At 55.7% G+C, this 20,585-nt stretch overlaps 1 protein-coding gene and 1 long non-coding RNA gene across 2 annotated transcripts; one reads left to right on the forward strand and one right to left on the reverse strand.

Moving 5' to 3' along the window:
* Window positions 1–71: 71 nt before the first annotated feature.
* P2RY1 (purinergic receptor P2Y1) lies at window positions 72–2,398 on the reverse strand. Its single transcript, XM_054282730.1, has 2 exons — window positions 2,307–2,398; window positions 72–1,951 (listed from the first exon to the last, which is right to left on the reverse strand). The coding sequence occupies exon 2, from the start codon at window positions 1,881–1,883 to the stop codon at window positions 792–794; it is 1,092 nt and encodes a 363-aa protein (XP_054138705.1). The 5' UTR covers window positions 1,884–1,951; window positions 2,307–2,398; the 3' UTR covers window positions 72–791.
* On the forward strand, window positions 1,901–14,609 carry LOC128940926 (uncharacterized). Its single transcript, XR_008483319.1, has 3 exons — window positions 1,901–1,989; window positions 12,329–12,451; window positions 14,440–14,609. It is a non-coding gene; the product is annotated as an uncharacterized LOC128940926 (long non-coding RNA).
* Window positions 14,610–20,585: the final 5,976 nt, after the last annotated feature.

Below are 20,585 nucleotides of genomic sequence, written 5' to 3' on the forward strand. Positions count from 1 at the left end.
GCTGGCACCGGGCACCCAGCGGAGCCCGGAGCCGCGCCGTGCCCGGCAGCTCCCCGTGCCCGGCAGCTCCCCGTGCCCGGCAGCGCCCGCGCGCCCGGCAGCGCCCGGGGACGCTCCCGTGCCCACCCGGGGGGCACCGGGGAGCCCTGGGGGCAGCTCTGCCACGAACAACCACCGCAATCCCAAAGCACAACCATGCACACACCAGCAAAGCCTACCTGGAGTAAAACACCGGCACTGAAAGAGGACTGAACCATAAATGCCACCAAACTATCGAGTAATTATCAGCACTAGAAGTAGATGAAAAAAGATACTAAAACTGAAAACGGTAACTGCATCATGACTTTGATTTAAATCCTTGCGTACGACAGCGAGTCAGCAGAGAGCCTGGTCTGTGACTGAGCCTCAGAAGACAAGATACTGCTCTTATTTTTATTTCCTATTTTTAAAGACAGGCTGACTGAGAACATTTTCAAACGTGGGAGACTAAGTCATTAAACCAGATGCACTTGGATTGCTCTCCTCCTTTAGGGGATTTATTTCATTTTACTTTATCTGACAGAAGTCAGAAATAAATGAAACTACTGAAGGAAAGCTGAATTCTAACACGTTATTTTCCCTTAAAATTCTTCCACTGACTTTGTTAAGCTTTTCCTAAGACCAGAAAATGAGGCTTTATCTAAAAAAGAATTTGAGACTGGTAGCTTTTCCTCACACACTCGTAAGCCCTACAGTCTCCTACTGCCTCAAAGCGGAGGATTTTTTCGAACCGTTCCCAAATCTGCATTCGTTCACAAACTGGTATCTCCGTTCTGTTTGTACTCTGTTAAAATATTGAGAGTCATTTCCTCGCTTTTGGACTGCACGTTGTGCTCGCTCCTTCTGGATGATTTCCTGGTGGCCCTGGACAGCTTCCTTCGGAAGGTGTCGCCTGCCAGGAAGTAAAGGATGGGGTCAACGCAGCTGTTGAGGCTGGCCAGGCCCCTCGTCACTTGGTAAGTGGCATAAACCTTATCGTTGAAGGCACACATATCTGGGGTTTGAAAATCCACCCTGGCCCTTAGATTCAAGGTCTTCATCACGTGGAAGGGAAGGTAAGACACCGCAAAGACCGTCAACACAATGATGACCAGGTAAATGGATTTTCTCCTGAGAGGAGAATTGTCCAAATCCTTGTAAATCAAAGCTTTCACGATGAGCCCATAGCAACCAAGAATCACTATGAAGGGGATGCAGAACATCAGCACGGTGGTGCACATGCTGTAAATGAAGTAACTTCTCAGGTAATCGTCAGCCGTCGTGTCGTAGCACGTTATGGTTTTATTTTTCCTTATCCCTGTTCCCGAGTAGAAGAGTATTGGAGAGATGGCGGCCACCACGAGGACCCAGACCAGGCTGCTGATGTACATGGCGTTCTTCTTCTTCAGCCTGCCCAGCGACTTGAGGGGGTGCACCACCCCCGTGTACCTGTGCACGCTGATGCAGGTCAGAAACAGGATGCTGCCGTACAGGTTCACGTGGAAGATGAACCTCTGCAGCTTGCACATGATATCTCCGAAGATCCAGTCTGTTTTGTTGAAGTAGTAAAAGATGAGGGCGGGCAGAGTCAAGACATACAAGAAATCGGCCAGTGCCAAGTTGAACATGTAAACCGAGATGCCGCTCCAAGGCCTCATGTGGAAGACAAACATCCAGATAGCCACGCTGTTGCCCAAAAACCCCGTGATGAAGACCAGAATGTAGACGGTGGGCAGGTAATAGAACTGGAAGCCGGTTTTGGTCAGGGAGCACTTGGTGGTGACGTTTCCCGCAGACCAGCCGCTGCTGGACAGCAGGTTGGGCTCAGTTCCGTTCAGAGCAGCAGAGAGAAGGACTTCGGTCATGATCCTTCCCCCAGAGTCACATAGGGCTGAGGCGAAGCAACGAAGTCTCCACAGGCACAGAAACGCATCTAAAAAAGGAGGAGAGCAAAGGAGACCCAGCTGGAAGGTGAGCCCTGCCCTGCCTTCCCTCGGAGGTTTGCGAGCGGCGGCACCGGGCCCCGCTGCGCTCCCCGCCCCGCTCCGAGGAGCCGCGCACGCCGCCGCCACCGCGTGCTGGCCCGGCCGGAGCGGGGCCGGGGACAGCGACAGGGGCAGGGCGGCGGCCACGGGGCCGAACGGGGGCAGGGAGCGGCCGGTGCACCCGCGCCCCCGGCGATCGCCGCCGCCCCGTCCGGCTCCCTCTGCCCGCCCGGCCCCGCTCCCTCTGCCCGCCCGGCCCCGCCGCACCCCAGCCCGGCTGCAGGAGCGCCGGGGCCGCCCCACCTGCCTCCTCCTCCTCCTCGCCGTCGTCGTCTCAGCCCGCGCTCGCCGCTCCGCGCCGCCGGCAGCGCCCGCCCGCGGGGGGCGGCGTCCCGGCCGCGGCTGCCCCGGCGCCCATGGCCGGGCAGGGCCGGGGCCGCGGGACGGGCCCGGACGGCGGCAGCGCCGCGGAGCGCGGCCCCTCGGCGGGCACGGCGCGGCCCCGCCGGACTGAGCCGGGCGGGACGAGGCGCGGCTCGGCCCCGGCGCGCCCGCCCCCCGCGCCGCCCCCGCACGGGCGGTGCTGCCGCGCCCGCCGCACCGGGGCCGCGCCGCGGGCACGGGGACGGGGCCGGCGCTGGCGCTGGCGCTGCCCTGCCCCGGGGCGCCCGCCACGCCGCGCTCGGAGCGCTCCCGCAGGGCGGGGGAGCACACGCGGGGCGGCGGGCGCGGAGCCCCGCACGGCCGCCGGTGTGTGACCGTGTCACCGCACGGCCCGGGCGGGCGGGACAGCAACGCGGGCCGTGGCAGGGTCCCTTCAGCCCTCCCGGGGATAGGCAGCGTCACTCAGCTCCCGCAGCCGTGGGACGGGGTCCCGCAGCCCTCAGAGCGTGCGGCAGGGCGGTGCTGCGCCGGGGCTGAGACCTCTCCCTGCCAGCCGGTGGGTGCCAAGGGCGCTGCTCCCGAGCTGCTGCCAGAGGTGGAACAGCCCTTCCCTCGTTCTGCTTTCACTCAACCCTTTGAAATCTGCTCTGCAACCCAGTTTAAGTGACACGAACATGTTAATTGCTGCAAATGGAACAGCTGAGCAGAAATATGCTCTACTGACCTCTAATTAAGCGCTATACATTTGGCACTTGAGTCAGAATATGGTTATTATTTATTGTCTTGGCAAAACACAATCTGCTGGTTTCAGCCATTTCTTCCTCGCTCCCATTTTCGCTAAGTATGGTGGGTGAGACATGAGCCAGTCAGAGCTGCTCTCAGCTCAAAGCTGTGTTCTAGACAGAGTGTTATTAGTCCTTCATGAATATGTATTCATTCCTCAAACTTTTCAGTCTGTTTAAATTATAAAACTTCTTTGCTGGGAAAGCTTAATTGGGAAATCAGCTGCATATTGTACCCCTGTGGGAATATGCAAGTGGCTGCAGATGGAGTCGCTGGCCTGGCTTCACTTTTGGGGCAACTTAAGCTACCATGCCAAAGCAACAGCCTCAGTTCTGTAAATACAATACCTTTCCTTCTCGTATGTTAGTTTTTTTCCCTTCTGTTTTCATCCACTAACAACTGCTTATTCAGTATTTTAAGATTCTTTTAAATTTTAACACAAAATGGATGTGAAGTGAAAGGAAAGCAAAAAAGGAGACAAGAAGTGTAACACCTATGAAATCCATGTTGTACAGGGAGCCCGGTTTGCAGAGCTGTTCTGTGGTGCCCTCTAGGATTTGAGAGCACTGGAAAAACAAATCCTGACTCTTCATATTCCCAGGAAAGCAAACACCCAACCCACGAGGCAGACACATGGCAAATGCAGCGCAATGATATCAAGCCTACCACGCCAGCATAGGGAAAAGCCATCTTGCTCCTCTGAGAGTCAAAGCAGAATTTATTTTAATGAAGGACTTGGATTATTGTGTAAAAAAGTACTAAAATATGCAAACAGATGCTATTAGTAGAGGAGAAACCTTTTAGTTTCTCTACTCCTTTGTCAGAGCAGTTTCACTAGTGACTTCTCAGTGCCACGGCTCGCTGCAGCTTCTCGAGGCAGCTTGCTGGAGTTTCCTGTCTTGAGCAAATTTCGAGCCACGCCGAAGCCGTGCCGATAGCATCAGCAAACACACTCCGAGCTGCAGCCTGCTCCCTGGTTACCTGAGCAGCGCTGCAAACCCAGGCTGCGAGGCAAAAGGTTGAGCAGCCATTCTGGGAGCACACAGCTGCCGAGCAAGGAGGATTCCTGGGCTGTGTGCTGCTGCTGGAGCCAGGCTGAGGGGCAGGGGAGCGGGCCCTGGGGAGCTGCTGTGCTGGCAGCGCGGCCAGAGCAGTGGGAGGCTGAGCTGCAGGGAGGGTGAGTGCCCAGAGGATGATGCTCTGCCCGGAGGATGAGATCTGCCCAGAGGAGGCTGATCTGCCCGGAGGATGGTGCTCTGCCCAGAGGATGGTGCTCTGCCCGGAGGATGGTGCTCTGCCCAGAGGATGGTGCTCTGCCCAGAGAATGAGATCTGCCCAGAGGAGGCTGATCTGCCCAGGGGATGATGAATCTGCCCAGAGGATGGTGCTCTGCCCAGAGGATGAGATCTGCCCAGGGGATGATCAATCTGCCCAGAGGATGGTGCTCTGCCCAGGGGATGGTGCTCTGCCCAGAGGATGGTGCTCTGCCCGGAGGATGATGCTCTGCCCAGAGGAGGCTGATCTGCCCAGAGGATGATCAATCTGCCCAGAGGATGGTGCTCTGCCCAGAGGAGGCTGATCTGCCCAGGGGATGATGAATCTGCCCAGAGGAGGCTGATCTGCCCAGAGGATGAGATCTGCCCAGGGGATGATCAATCTGCCCAGAGGATGGTGCTCTGCCCAGAGGATGAGATCTGCCCAGGGGATGATCAATCTGCCCAGAGGATGGTGCTCTGCCCAGAGGATGAGATCTGCCCAGGGGATGATCAATCTGCCCAGAGGATGGTGCTCTGCCCAGAGGATGAGATCTGCCCAGGGGATGATCAATCTGCCCAGAGGATGATGCTCTGCCCGGAGGATGGTGCTCTGCCCAGAGGATGAGATCTGCCCAGGGGATGATCAATCTGCCCAGAGGATGATGCTCTGCCCGGAGGATGATGCTCTGCCCAGAGGAGGCTGATCTGCCCAGGGGATGATGAATCTGCCCAGAGGAGGCTGATCTGCCCAGAGGATGAGATCTGCCCAGGGGATGATGAATCTGACCGGAGGATGATGCTCTGCCCAGGGGAGGATGCTCTGCCCAGAGGATGTTCCACATGTGCTGCGCTTGCCCAGGTCACGCTGACCTCAGGGAGAATTCTGACACGACAGAGAGACACCCCTGGGGAATCTGTGGCTGCATGGAGAGGTGACAGCTGGACTGGCAGGACATTGCTGAGGTGCCAGTGTGCGTGCTGAAGGATGGACACAAAGGTGCAAACACCTGAAGGCAGAAGTGCTCTGTACTGAATCCATCCTTCCCATTCTTCACCTGCAGTACTCTTGATCTGTTACTACACACTCCAAACTCAGATTTATAATCTGGTCTGAGACTACAATTTATTCAGTCTTCCCTGCCAGGGCAGGATTTTCCCAGACACCTGACTCATCCCTGTAACCTTGTTCTGAGTGTCATCTCATTTTTCAATGGCTCTTGGGAAGGGTGGGTGCTGAGCAGACTCTGGTTGTGACAGTAGCTGACATGGATTACAGGCACAAGCTGCCTCCCTGCCCCGGCAGGGCTGATGGCAAATCCCTGCACCAGGCAGCCTGTGCTGTCCGGGCAGCTCATCCCTGCCCTCAGCACGGCCCTCTGAGCCTGCTGGGAATGGAGCTCTCACACCCTGGCTGCAGCAGTTTGCACATTCTGGCTGCAGTGCTTCAGCTGCAAAAGGTCCAAACGCATGAGTAAAGAACGAGGCAGATTTTTTCTCAGCCCCGCTGTTCCATGCCTTCTCCCACAGCCAGCAAACGAGTGCCTTCCTGCTTGCCATGCCGAGCTGTTCTTATTTTGGAGCACAACACGAAGCATGTTGCATTAGCACCTTCTCCTCCATCGCTCCGGCATATGCCTGGAGCTGACTTGGTTGCTGTCTGGTGGAGCTGGAGCTGAATTCCTTCCAGCTCTGCCTCTTAATGCATTTTCTGCAAAATCTGGGATTTTATACCGCTGATTTCCATTAAACTGAATGTTTTGTTCTGCTAACAGCTGATTTAACCCAAACGGATGATATATCCCTAACGAGGAACCAAAGTGTGCTGGAGCACAAATGGAAATTCCCAGCCAGTCCAATTAGTGCTGAGCTGTTGTGGCGTGGGGGAGTGGGAAGGGAACAGGCTGCTCCTACCTGTTGGTGCTGGTTATCAGGGGGCTCAGATGTCAGCATCTCAGGGTGTGCTGGTACCAGCAAGGGGCCCAGGCCAGGAGCAGGCTGAGAAATGCTGAAAGGACCCTGTGAGTGCTCACCACAACACCTGCCCGGAGAGAGGGAAAATATGTACACATATACACACAGAGAGGGTCTAAGGCATGCTGCATCTCACTCAGGAGAGCTGCTGGAAAGGACAGGTGAGCACAGAGATTGTGGGGTGAGCACAGAGCTTGGAGATCGAGCTGCTCTCAACTCCCCACCACAGGACACCTTACCTGCTGCAAAAATGCCTGTTTCACACTTTACCTCAATTGGCTTGTGACCTACCTATGGGCTTCTGTAGAGCTTCATTCGCCTTCACCTTAGGAAACTCTTCAGGTCAAACAACAATTTACCACACTGTTTTCTTTCTTCAGTTCCTGAAGCTTCTTTTATTCCTTTTTCATGTGCCACAGAAGACAGCAGCATCTCTTCCCAGCACTCGTTTATACACCCTGCAGGCTTTCCACGGGGAGCCCAAAATACAATTTATTTCATTTTAAAATACCTCTGCCTGCAGTGTACAAAATATTTTACAATATTCCCTTTACCACAAAATATTCCCCTTTTCCCCTTGTGAAGGGCAGGTTTCTGTGGGCAGCTCTGCACCAGCCCCGGGGACCCTGCGGCCCAGGGCAGCCCAGGAGCTGCTGAGGTAAAGGAAGGAGTTTGTGTGCCCGGGCAGCCGTGCCCAGGTGAGGGCAGGGAGGAGTTCATGCCCAGGTGAGGGCAGGGGAGCAGCCCTGCCATGCATTCTCCCTCACCATCAGCCCAGCCGCCGCTGTTTGCCTTTCCTCTGAACGCAAACCGGGGAAGTGGCAGCTCAAGAGCTGATAAGGGTAATTGGACGCGTCCGTGGCAGATAGGGCACGCAGGGCTGCCAGGGATGTGCAGAAAGGAGCTCGCCCTGCCCCATTCCCCGACAGGAGGGTGCAGGTGGGGACGGGCTCTGCTCCCTCAGAACCAGGGGATAACAAAGCCCGGTTCTGCCAGGGGAGCCTGAGGCCGAACGGGGGGAAATGTCTTCACCCAAAGGCCTGTGCAGCCTGGCACAGGGGTTTTAAATCCCTCCAGCATGGGGAGTCCACATCCACAGGGCAATGGTGGAGTCCCCGTGCTGGAGGGATTTAAAATGCCCGTGGATGTGGCACTGGAGAGCCGGGGTACGTGGTGGCACTGGGCAGGGAGAGGGGACTCGGTGGTCCTGGAGCCCCCGTCACTCTGTGGCTCTGTGGCTCTGGTGGTGCTCCCAGGTGGTGTCCTGTCCTTGGTGCCCTGGCAGAGCAGCAGCCGCTGTCCCTGGGGACTCCCCCGCAGCTGAGGGGTGACAGAACCGCGCTGTGCTCAGCCCTGCAGGGGCTCCCCAGCGCCTGCTGCGGCCTGGGAGCAGCTCCCTCCCCTCCAGCGCAGGAGCAGCCGGCTCCTCTCTGCTTCTCATGTCTGAGCTGACATTTGGCTGTCTGGAACACAAAAGCTGTTCCCGGGCTCGTTAAGTGGATCTCACGCAGCGCGGTGTGTGCCCCGGGAGGCAGAGTCCCACACGGTGTGGGCTCTGGGGCGCAGTGGCAGTGCCATGGGGACAAGGGGGTGGCTCTGCATCGGCAGGGGAGGCTGGGCAGCGTCCAGCACTGGGCAGTGTCCAACACTGAGAGTGTCCAGCATGAGCAGGCAGTGTCCAGCAGCCCAGGCTGGGGTCCCATGGCAGCCCCACAGAGTGCTCCCACAGGGGACTTTGCTTCTCCCTTTTGGCCTTTTTAATATTATAAACCAACAAGGATAATGAAGCTGTTCTGGAGTCCCTTCTGTATTCCAGAATATGCAAATGGTTTGTGATAGCAACGCACACAGCAATAATTGGAGTTAATGGAGGTGAGTTATTAATCCTAGTGGAGCAACTACACTTCCAGAGCCTAAAGATAACACAGGATCCTGGAAAACTTGTTCTAATTACAGCAGGGAGCAATCTTGCCTTCTTGCTATATGGCCATTTAAACTGAAATTACTATCCTCTGTAGAAAAGCTCTTTTGTTCAGCTCCTGGCCAAGAAAGACAATTCTGCTGAGGCAGTTTGATAGCACATTAATACTCACATTATACAATTTCCTCAAATGGCCAAGAAGACAAACAGATCACATAGCTGGGGAGACAAAATTAAATATTTCAATTAAGAATTTGCTAGCTAATGCATAGGGGGGATGAATGTGGCGCTGCCTCTGAGGCGCTGTGACCAAAGCTGTGACCCAGCTGCTGGTTGGGCACTGCTGAGGATCAGTGGGACCCTGCAGGTGCCTCCTTCCAGCCCTGGGAGCTCCTCACGTGGGGGCAGCAGCCAAGCCTGGGACAGAAGAGGTCAAACAGAGCTCAGAAAACACCTGTCGTTGCATCAGCATCACATCGTAGCCAGCTTCATCTGCTGATGTTTAGCAAGTGTTAGCAATACGTTCACACTGGATTTTCCATTAAATTTCCCTTTTGGTATTTCTTTATATATTTGTTTAAATGTTGGCAAAATCGTTTCTTGATGTTTCAGTGTAGATTTATCAGGTGCTCTGTTTGGTAAAATAAGTCATCTGAACCCTCAAAGCTGTTGGAATTCATAAAGTTAGGGACACCCATCCTCTGGGAGTTTGGTTGTTCATTGCTGCCCCGGGATGTGCAGGGTGTCTCTGTTCCAGCCCATGCAACTGAAGAACGAGTCTGGACTCTTCACTTTTCGCTCTTGAGGTTGTTTATTAATTCTTATCTATAAAATTTTCTTTCTGCCCAGCCGAGGTCTGCTCAGCAGGGCAGCCACAGGCACTCTGTGTTGTCCTTTTATACTGCAAACTACATATAACATATTTACACTTAATTCCTGATACCCATCACCTATGTTAGACAGTGCACTTCTATTCTAAATATAACATATTTACAATTACTTTCCAATACCTATCACCTATTTAAGACAGTGCACTTCTACTCTAACCCAATCCCAAAGTACCAACATCACTGCAGAAAATGGAGAACAAGAAGAAGAAGAAGAAAGGCTGGACACACCCAAGTTCCTCCATCTTGTCTCCATAGCCCCCATACCAAAAATCCTAAAATCTACATTTTCACCCTGTGATAATTTTATTATTATACTATTTAAACTTCTGTGACTTTCAGGTCCTCGTACAAAGCTGGTAACTTGCTCCAGGGGTCACAATCAAATCCCCAGGTGCTCTGGGCTGTGTGCCAGGGTCTCTGAGCCCCCAGAGGGGTCCTTGGTAACTCTGGGCACCCAGAGGGATGCGCTGAGCTCCGACACCTCTCTGCTCCCCTTGTACCCGGCCTGGAGCGCCCACAGCTCCCGGCAGTGATCCCCATGGCTCTGCCTAATGGGTCCAAAGGGCTGCTCTGGCCCTGCTGGTGCAAAGCATTGCAAACAAGGAGCAGCAAGGTGCAATTCCCTCCCGCCTTTCATCCCTGGAGCCTGAGCCCCCTCCTGCCCACAGCCCCAGCTCCCCCTGTCCGTCCCTCACAGCCGTCTGTCCTTCTGCAAACTGCCCTCCCTCGCTGCCTCCCACTCCTGCCCGACGGTTAATAGGGGAAGGAATGGCCTGGAAAATCCCAGTCGTGGAAACGGGAATCAAATCGTTCAGTTTAGCGCTGCCCCATAATGAATCCCGATTTTACTCTGACGCAAATCCTCACTTTTATTTTATTTCAGGAAAACCTGAACATGCAGTAATGACAAAGAATTTAAACTGAGCATTAAAAGCCCCCTTTTCTGAGCTCTCTTCCAACAGGTTTGAGGCAGATGGGGGTAGGAGCACCTTGAGCAACACCTCTGCACTGCTGTCTCCACAGCCAGATCCTTTCATCCCTTCCCAGCTATTGTTCCCTCCCTCATTATGCTGCAGCTCTCTGTCCCTGGCTGCTCTGGCCTCCTTCCTCCCGGGCTGTGTGGGGCACAGTGACCCCTGTGTGGGGCACAATCACCCCTGTGTGGGGCACAGTGACCCCTGTGTGGGGCACAGTGTGGGGCACAGTCATCCCTCATCACTGGGGCTGTGTGGGGCACAGTGACCCCTGTGTGGGGCACAATCACCCCTGTGTGGGGCACAATGACCCCTGTGTGGGGCACAGTGTGGGGCACAGTCATCCCTCATCACTGGAGCTCTGGGGCACAGTCACCCCTCATCGCCGGCTGCTCGCTGTCCTGTCTCTCATGACCGGATGCTCCCGGCTGGTGTCGGTGCTGCCCCTGGGCTGAAGCCCAGCAGATGAACGTGCTCCTGTCTCAGAGCCCCTGTGCCCCTCCACGCTGGCCTCGGGACTCCTCTGTCTGCACACACAGCCGAAGGTGGAGCTCAGCGGCCCCCGGGGATGGTGGGGAGGGAGGTGATGCCAAGGAGCAAACACAGAGGCACATCAGTACCGTAAATAAACCCCCAGAGCCAACCCTGCAGGACAGACATGCCAGCTGAGCCCTCGCTGCAGCAGACCCCGGCACTCCTCCCAAGGCCGTTTCCAGCACAGGGCAGCCCCTGAAGCACGGCTTTAGCTGGAGCTGCACAGCTCTGCAGTGCTGGGGGCTGCCCTGCTGCAGGGACCCTCTGTCCCCACGTTCCCTCCTCCCTGTGGAAATGCCAAACACGAATAAACCCATCTGTTTGCACCCTGAGCATGGCCCTCTGCCCCTGCTGCGGCACTGGGACCCCACACCCCTGCAGCAGGACCTGGCACCCGCACCCAGGTGAGGCCAGGGCATCTTCCCCTGCTGCCCTTGAGCCTCTGCTCGCCCTGTGCTAATGTTTTCCATCCCTTAATGACTGATTGTTTATCCAGCTCTTAAGGGATTAACCTTTGTCTTTTCAATTTGGAGCTTCAGGAGCTTATTCCATGAGCCCAGTCTAAAAATGTACCGGGAAAAAAAAATCACTGGCATAGATAATCCTTTTTATAACCTCTAGAATTTGACTAAAAGAACCCACTGTTAAGGAAAAATACATCTGTTAATGTTCAAACATGAGTGAGCCTGGTTGTTGCTGTACAAACCTTTTAAAGCTATTAATGATTGATTTTAAAGTCTCATATTTAGTGGGGGGGCAAGATCAGCACTGACTTGGAACCACAGCAACCTGGGGTGTGGGAAGGCAGAACCTCCTCTGTGAGTTCCTCTTTGCTGCTGTGATTCCTAAATGAGGTGAAATCAATTATAAATGGGGCAGATACTAGAACTGCGCTCTCAGATCTGCAGGGATGGACCCCAAACCATTCTGGGCCTCGGGGTTTCCTAAAAGCAGCTCATCCTTCATGGCCAGGAGCAGCAGCCGGGCACAGAGCTCTGGGTTTCCCTTGGCACACCGATTCATGCCTGACACTCCCATTGCAAACTACAGATTGAGGTGTTTTGTCCTGTTCTGGTGAGGAGCCCAATGGACAGGAGCAGGCTGCACAGGAACTAAGTTCAGGTTTAGCCCAAAATTGGGCACGGGCAGGAGGAGCAGGAAGTGGCACCTCTGCAGCAGCATGCCTGTCCCAGATGTATTTAAAAGAGAAATGATGATTTTCTTGAAAATCTGTTTGCATAATAATTTGCAAGACATTGGAGGGATTCTCCACATTCTCATTTCTCCATGCGGCTTGAAAGTATATTTGATAAAATATGCAACAAAGCACACGATTTATAAGGCAGAGTAAAATGGACGATTTGGGAATTGATCTCTTGTTGATATGAAACCTCATATCCGCTCTCTGTGGAGGTCTCTGAAAACAGCCAAGCTGCTGGTTTGCAGCCCAGCCTGGTTTGCTCAGCTGGCCTAACAGCGTGTGAGGGGAGCAGGGCTCTGTGTCCCGCTGTGTTTGTGCTGTGCCTGCCAGGGAGGCACGCTCCACGCTGTCTGCATGGAAATAAACACCTCCCTGCCACAGGTGCTAATGAGGCTTCGTCTGCTTGGCCAGGGAGCTGCCTCAGGAGCCCTGCCAAGCCCTCGGCCTGCCTGCAGCCCAGGGAGGAGCAGCCACAGCTTAGCACGGCTGGAAAGCAATGAGGAGTGGGATCAGCCTGCCCAGCCCATGGGACAAGTAATGGCATCACAGCTCTGAGGGCAAATCTGGGGGTTCAGTGAACTGGGGATGGATGGATGGGGATGGATGGGGATGGAGGGATGGAGGGATGGAGGGATGGATGGATGGATGGATGGATGGACGGATGATGGATGGATGGATGGATGGATGGAGGGATGGATGGATGAGGGATGGATGGATGATGGATGGATGGATGGAGGGATGGATGGATGAGGGATGGATGGATGATGGATGGATGGATGGATGGATGGATGGATGGATGATGGATGGATGATGGATGGATGGATGGATGGATGGATGGATGGAGGGATGGATGATGGATGGATGGAGGGATGGAGGGATGGATGGATGGATGGATGGATGGATGGAGGGATGGATGGATGGATGGATGATGGATGGATGATGGATGGATGGAAGCAGCTTCCCTGTGCCTGCCCTGCATGCCAGGTCCCAATGCCGCGTGTTTAAACCTCATCCCTTCTCCGTGCTTGTCTCTAGTGGGTAAAACCTGATTTTTAAAAAATTATTTTTTAGCACTGATTAATATTAAAGCACATCTCCTTTGGGGCTGTTGAAAAAAATGCAGAACCTTTGGTGAGGGGAAACACTAACGAACACCAAACCACATAATTTAATTTATATTTTCCCGTTTAAATTAAGGCAGAGTTTTAAAAGGCTTTTTAAAACCAGGGCAAAGGATTCTCTGGTGGTGTTAACTGGGCCACTTAGAGCAAATGGGCTTTAGCAGAGAAATGCCCAATTAAAGTGCTGTTCTAGCAGGGATCACGGAGCAGGCAGCGAATCCTCAGTGAAAGCACAGAGAAATGACAGGCTCGTGGTTATTGACTTTGGGTTTTGAAATGAAATTACAGCAATTATTTTGCTCCTGCGAACAAGAGACGCAGAATTAATAGAATTCGCAGGAGATGAATATTCAATTATCCCGGGCTGGGGGGGTTTGCGGTGCTGCCAGCCCGTGCCACGGCGGTAAAACAAACATTCCTTGGGAGAGCTGAGTCCCAGGCTGGGGCCAGCCTGGCCAGGGCTCCGTCCCTGCAGCGCCTCAGGCCGGGCCGGGCACTTTCCCAGCCCCAGGGACGCTCTGCAAGGACAAATTCGGCTGGAGAATTTCAGACTGCCCTGCTCGGTGCGGGCTCCAAGGCCAGGGCAGGCCCCGTCCCCTCCCCACGGCCGAGCCCCACGGTGCCCCACAGGCCTCAGCCACGCAGCCCGGGTGTTGAGGGCACTGCAGGGCACAAACGCAGCTCCACACACCCGCGCTGCAGAAATCCTGCCTCCAACAAGCCAGCAATAAGCAATTTACAGCCTTAAATCAGCCAGCAATAAGCAATTTACAGCCACGCTCCACGGCCAGGCTGATGTGCCGTGCCCACCCTGCCCCGGCCCCACAGCTCTTCCATTTAAGGGAAATTGAGGGCAAGACTTCTTTTTCCAGCTCACAGCTCAGCATTAGAAAAGACACAGGCAAAGATTTTTGAAAGTATTTTCTGCTGATAATGAAAAGTTTTGGTTTGGTTTGCCTTTCGAAAGTAGCTAACTACCACATGGCAGAAACAAATGGGAGACAATGATCTTTGAAACAGTAAAATGCATCAAAGTTGGTTTATTCCGGTGCTTGCAAGGTCCTTGAGCAGCCTGTCCGTGTTTTGTCCCGGCACTGCTGATCCTCAGTGCCCTGTGTGTGCCCAGAATAGGACAGAGCCAGGCCAGGAGGGGAGGATGTGGGCAGGCATCACACCTGGGGAGGCTCCTGGGTGCCCTGACACCCTCCTGCACCAGCAAAGCGTCCTGGCAGAGGAGACTGAATCCCCTTTACAGGGAAGTAGGAGGGAAAACATAAATATAAATGTAAATATTGAAATATTTAATTATATAAATACATAAATATGTATAAATATATAAAATAATATATAAATATATATTTCATATATATATGTATTCCCTATATATATATATTCTTTTAGGTTCCCACAGCCTTGCAGAGGAGGCATCAGAACAGCACAAGCAAATGTGTTTACAGCTTCACGCTTAAATTTGAAACGTGTTTCTAACCTGACATCTGTGTATTTTCAGCCCTTTCCAAAGCTCTTGTTTTGCTTTCTGTGGCTTCTGCTTCATTATTCTAATTTAATAAAGCCGCAGTGAAGGCAGAGTGCCGACTCTTTGTGGCTAATGAAAGACATTGATTTGTTTGTACTTCTTGTTATAGATTTTTCCTAATTACAGGCATTTTTCAGAGGCAGTTGAAAAAATAAACGAGCAGCTGGTTTGAATGTGCAACCTATTATTGTATTTCCTAGAGCTGCAGAAGAAGCATTAACGCTCGCAGCGGGATGGTTTCAATGCAGGAGGCAGAAAAGGTATTTTCCAGGTGGGAGGCCACTCACTCATCCACTGCCTTCCTTCCTTCGGTGCTGCTGACAGGAAGGGCTGGAAATTGGCTTTTTCTGAGGCAGCAGCTGCAGGGGTGGCACCTGGGCTCTGCGCAGAGCAGGGGGCAGGAGGAGCAGGAGCAGCATCCGCTGGAATGGCTGGGAATGGGCAAAGCCAGGGCTGGGCAGCACGGCTGGGATGGGGAACAGCAGGAGCCGGGGGCAGGATCCTCTTCAAAGCACATTGAAATGGGGGGGACAGAGCCAGGGGCAGGAGCAGCGCCCCAGAGCCTGCCCTGAGAGACCCCAGGACCCCTGGAATGGTTTGGGGTGGGCACGGGCCCAGCCTGGCCCCAGGGGACCCTGCTGCGGTGACGGGGAGAGCCAGGGACCCACACACAGAACACCCTGCATACACACCCCAGGGACCCACAAACACCCTGCACACTGACCCCAGGGACCCACAAACACCCTGCATACACACCCCAGGGACCCACAAACACCCTGCACACTGACCCCAGGGACCCACAAACACCCTGCATACACACCCCAGGGACCCACAAACACCCTGCACACAGACCCCAGGGACCCCCACACGGAACAGCCTGCACACTGACCCCAGGGACAGCCAGGGACCCACACACAGAACACCCTGCATACACACCCCAGGGACCCACAAACACCCTGCACACAGACCCCAGGGACCCACAAACACCCTGCACACACACCCCAGGGACCCACAAACACCCTGCACACACACCCCAGGGACCCACAAACACCCTGCACACAGACCCCAGGGACCCACAAACACCCTGCACACTGACCCCAGGGACCCCCACACGGAACAGCCTGCACACAGACCCCAGGGACAGCCAGGGACCACACACAGAACACCCTGCACACGGATCCCAGGGCAGCTCCCTGGGACCCCACTCACACCACCCACAAAAACATTTCCCCTTAAATGCTGGTGGAATATTTCCCCAGGTACACGCAGGCCTTTCTCCCCAGGCAATGATGCTGTTCCCCACAATGTGAATTCCAGGCCACAGGCAGCCCTGGCACCGAGGAGCTCTGCCTGGGGCAGGACCGTGGCAAACCCTGTGCAGCCCTTCCCTCCCGCTGCTGAGCCTGGCCACTCCTCATCACACAGCGCACCAGAAATCACACACGTGTTGCAAACTATTGCTAAACCCTGGAAACTGATCCGAGTCCCAGTCCCTACACGTTTGAATCACGCTCCCAACAAAGGCTGATTTTCCTATGAAAACAAACCACAACATGCTCCTCCACCCCTGGGCAGGAGGAGCTGTGGAGGTGGCTGTGTTTGTTTGTTTGTTTGTTTGTTTGTTGGTTTGCTTTTTTCCTTGGAGAAACCATTTCACACTCGAATCAAAACAAAGATCTATTTGGAGCCGGTTCTCTTTGCCAGGGCAGATTAAGAGAAAGCTGGATTTGAACCCAAACCATTCACATTTTGCCCTGGCAATGTGCTGTGGAAGGGCACAGCACAGTACTCCTGCCAGCTCTCGGCAGCTCTGCCTCTTCCCTGCCCAGATTTCTGCAGAATTGCAGCGCCAGGGTCAGGAGGGGGCTGCTGCTGGAACCCTGCTGCCTGTTGGAATTCCCTGCTGCCCCTGAGGCTGCAGCACGGTGCCCGGGGGCAGGGAGAGCGGGGCCAGAGCAAAGGCTGAGAGCAAGGTGCAGAGCAAAGGCTGAGCTGCACCTGAAACCTGGGCCTGAGAGCCTCCCCTTGGGCTGGGCTCATCACAGCCCCACGGCCCCACAGGACACAGGACACAGCCCCATGGCACACAGCCCCACAGGACACAGCCCCACAGCCCCACAGGACACAGGACACAGCCCCATGGCACACAGCCCCATGGCACACAGCCCCACAGCCCCACAGGACACAGCCCCACAGGACACAGGACACAGGACACAGCCCCATGGCACACAGCCCCATGGCACACAGCCCCACAGGACACAGCCCCACAGCCCCACAGGACACAGGACACAGCCCCATGGCACACAGCCCCATGGCACACAGCCCCACAGCCCCACAGGACACAGCCCCACAGGACACAGGACACAGGACACAGCCCCATGGCACACAGCCCCATGGCACACAGCCCCACAGGACACAGCCCCACAGCCCCACAGGACACAGGACACAGCCCCATGGCACACAGCCCCATGGCACACAGCCCCATGGCACACAGCCCCACAGCCCCACAGGACACAGCCCCACAGGACACAGGACACAGCCCCATGGCACACAGCCCCATGGCACACAGCCCCACAGGACGCGGCTGGGGCTCTCTGGGGCAGCTCGGGTTTCGCTGCCTCGGGCTGAGCTGCAGCCGAGTGGGAGGAGCAGAGGTCACTCTGCCAGCATCCGTGACAGAAGCAAAAATAATCCTGCTGCTCCCACACCGTGCATTTCTCAGCATGATTCATTGGAAAGCAGAATTAATTCCAGTGGGGCTGGCCACGAAGGCTGTCGCAACCGAGAAGTGGGGGCGGCAGCGCTGGTGGGAGGGCAGGAGCTTCCAGAGGGAGCCTGGCCATGGCAGGGAGCAAACCCCTGTGCCTGCCCCTGCTGTAGCTTCCTGGTGAGCAAACGGGATGATCCAAATTTACACCCCGGTGAAACACTCGGGAATGCAGGACTGGAAAGGGCTGTCAGAGACCTGAATTATCGCTGCAGGAGCGTTGAACTGTGAGATTCCCTTGTGACTGTCAATGATCCCAAGGCTCAGAGCCGCACACAGGGTCTGGGGTCCCGGTGGGTGCCTCGGGCAGGAGCGGCACGAGGGGCCACAAAGGAGAGAGGAGGAGAAATCCTCACAAGTCCGCTTGGAAAACAAGGAAACGGCATTGCCAGCTCGTTCAAACCCTCCTTGGCTGCCTCGGGGTGTGAGCAGCCAAATCCTCTGGGTTTGTGCCGGGTGCCGCTGCTGCTGCTGCTGCTGCGGGCGGGGATGAGCGGCGGGAGGGGATGACGGGGCCCAGCTCCGCTGAAATATTCTGGGACGGAGCGTCCCTCCGCTGGGCTGGGTGCCCGCAGAGCGTCCGGAGAGGCCGCGGCCGCAGGGGCGGGGGCAGGAAGCGGATCGGGCTCGGTGCCTCCTGCCCGCCGCAGCCCGGCCGCAATCGCCGAGCGGAGCTGGGGGCACCGGGACGGGGGGAGCCCCGGCCCTGCAGCATCTGTTTCCTGTGCCAGCTGCACCAAAAACCCCTTGGGGCCCCGCAGCCCCCTGAAAATTCAGCGGGGGTCAGAACCAATTCCCGACAGCCACTGCCCCGTGAGCAGCACCAGCCCCTTGCTCAGGACAGGACCCCCGGTCAATGAGCCAAACCCGGGCACAAACACAGCAGGCACGCAGGAGCCAGGGGGCCGATCTCGCTGCTCAGCCCGTCTCTGTCCCCTCAGCGCCTCCAGGATCCCGACCCTCTCTCCCTGGATGTGCCAGTGCTGGGAGATGCTTCTTGTGCACACGAGCTGGATGTGCCGTGCATTCCCAGCCCGTCTCTGTCCCCTCAGCGCCTCCTGGATCCCAATCTCCCCTCCCTGGGTGTGCCAGTGGTGCCTGCACGCCGCTGACGCTGGGAGCCGCTCCTCATTGTGCACACGGGCTGGATGTGCCGTGCATTCACAGCCAGCTCTCGCTGCCCAGGAGCCACCTTCCTTCCCCCTCACAGCCTGGGTGAAGCTGGGGCTTGAGCCAAGCTGGTGCAGCAGAACCGGAGCCTCTGTGCTCTCTGCGCTTCCCCTGCCATCCCAGGTGAAGGAGCTCAACCGTTTGGGGTGGTGCTTTGTTTGGTTTGGGGTGTAAGCACATCGAGTTTATTACTTTAACAATAAAGAGGAGATTGCACTCCTCACAGAGCAGGCACCCGGCCTGCAGGTGCCCATGCCCTCAGAGAGGGCAGAAAGGTGCCCTGGGCTGTGCAGCGCTGGGCCCCCACACCTGGAGAGGCTGCTGGGCCAATTCTCTCCATTCCCTTCCCCTTTCCTGTGGGAGCTGCTGCTGTGCCCCGGGCCAGGCCCCCGAGCCCAGGCTGTGGGTGACTGAGAGGGGCCCGTGCTGAGCAGAGCAGGGAGTGGGGAACGGGGAGGGGCACTGGGCTGGGGCTGTGGGGCCTTCCCCCTCCCCAGGCGCTGAAATGCAGCTTCTCCTCCTCCCGCCTGCAGCCTGGATCCCGCAGCACTGCCCCGTGCCTTTCCTGGCTAAAGGAGCCCGATTGCTGCCCTGGGGCTCCGAGCTGGGCACAGCCCCTGCCCAGCACCCTGCTCGGTGCCACAGGAGCTCGGGGCACTGCCCTCAGCCAGGACACCTGGCACCTGGACAAGGTGAGGGCCCTGCTCCTCCCTGCCCCTCGGTGGGCTGTGTGCGGTGGCCGTGGGTGCTGTGCCTCAGGAGCTGAGAGCCCGGAGCACCCCCAGCCCTGGCACGGGCCCAGGAGCTCTCTGGGGTTCAGGGGCTGGCCAATCAATCTTCATTCCTGCAAGTTCCCAAATGCTCTTCAAGGCCTAAGAAAAGTGACCCTCAGTAGCTCCCCTTTTATCTGAACTCTAGGCCGTTCGTGCCAAGGCCTTTGTTGACAGTTTGTAATTCTTTATTTATAAATTCCCTTCCCTCCACCGCGGGCTGCTCTGCGCAAGCAGCTGTTCCACACAAACACTTCTATCTCCCGGCCTGTGTTATCAGACTTCCCCCAGATACAGCCCTGCTTAATAATTAACGACTTTTTGCATTTGCTGGAATCCGGCATGGATTCCTGAGGCGCACTGAAGGAACCCAGCCCTGGAGGGCAGCTGGGGATGAGCGCTCCGTGCCGGGCGTGGGGCAGAGCCAGCTCCCAGGAAATTCATTCCTGCTGGAAGTTCGCTCGTTTTGCTAAGGATTGCAGCTTCCTGCAGCTCTGGGGAGCAGCGCTCAGCCATGGAAAACCCGCGGGTGTTTGACAGAGACCCCGAGCTCAGAGCCACGGGCGCTGGGTTTGCCACAGCTCCTGCCTGTCTGTGCCTGTGGGAACGCCGAGCACCGGGACAGCCTCACCTGGAGGCGCTGCCTCACCTGGGGGCCCTGCCCCCTCCAGAGACCCCGAGGGCGATTCTCTGTCCCCCCGAGGGCTCGGGGTGTCCCGGGACAGAGCCTGGGCCGTGCCCGCACACCCAGAGCCCGCCCGGCCCCGTCGGAGCTGCCCCGAGCAGAGCCCATCAGCACTGCTCTTCTTGGGCAGCTCTGACAGGTTTGAAGGGAGCTGCGAAGTTTTTACATTCATAGCTGCTATTCACTATTTCGAGTCGAAATATTAATTTTTTTTCACATTGAGTAGTGTTAAACCCAAAGTGCTGGAGCATGGCAGTGCTTCAAGCTGCTAACAGCATTCTACTCTGAAATGTACCCATAAATAGAGAGACTGGATAAATTATACTGTACAGCTCCATAAAACTGACATAAACCCATAAGCAAAACTAACAGGGAAGAAAACCTCTCCTCAGCAAAGCTTATCCGAGCCCCTTAATTCTCATCTCCAAGTCTTTCCTTGTTTAACCTTGGTTTTAAAAGACCTTTGATGAAAGTTTACCCTTTTCCCCCTCTTTCTTAAAATAGTTCCAGTTCCTTGCAGTTTTGCAGAGTGAGTGACAGAATTTTTCCTCTCTCATTGCATTTATTCCCTTGCCAGTGAGAAAGAAAGGCAAACATGGGATTCAGCCTGGGTGGGGA

Source organism: Melozone crissalis, unplaced genomic scaffold (assembly GCF_028551555.1).
Source record: "Melozone crissalis strain CALT ecotype California unplaced genomic scaffold, PUWL_Pcris_2 ptg000034l_1, whole genome shotgun sequence".
Taxonomy (NCBI): Eukaryota; Metazoa; Chordata; class Aves; order Passeriformes; family Passerellidae; genus Melozone; species Melozone crissalis.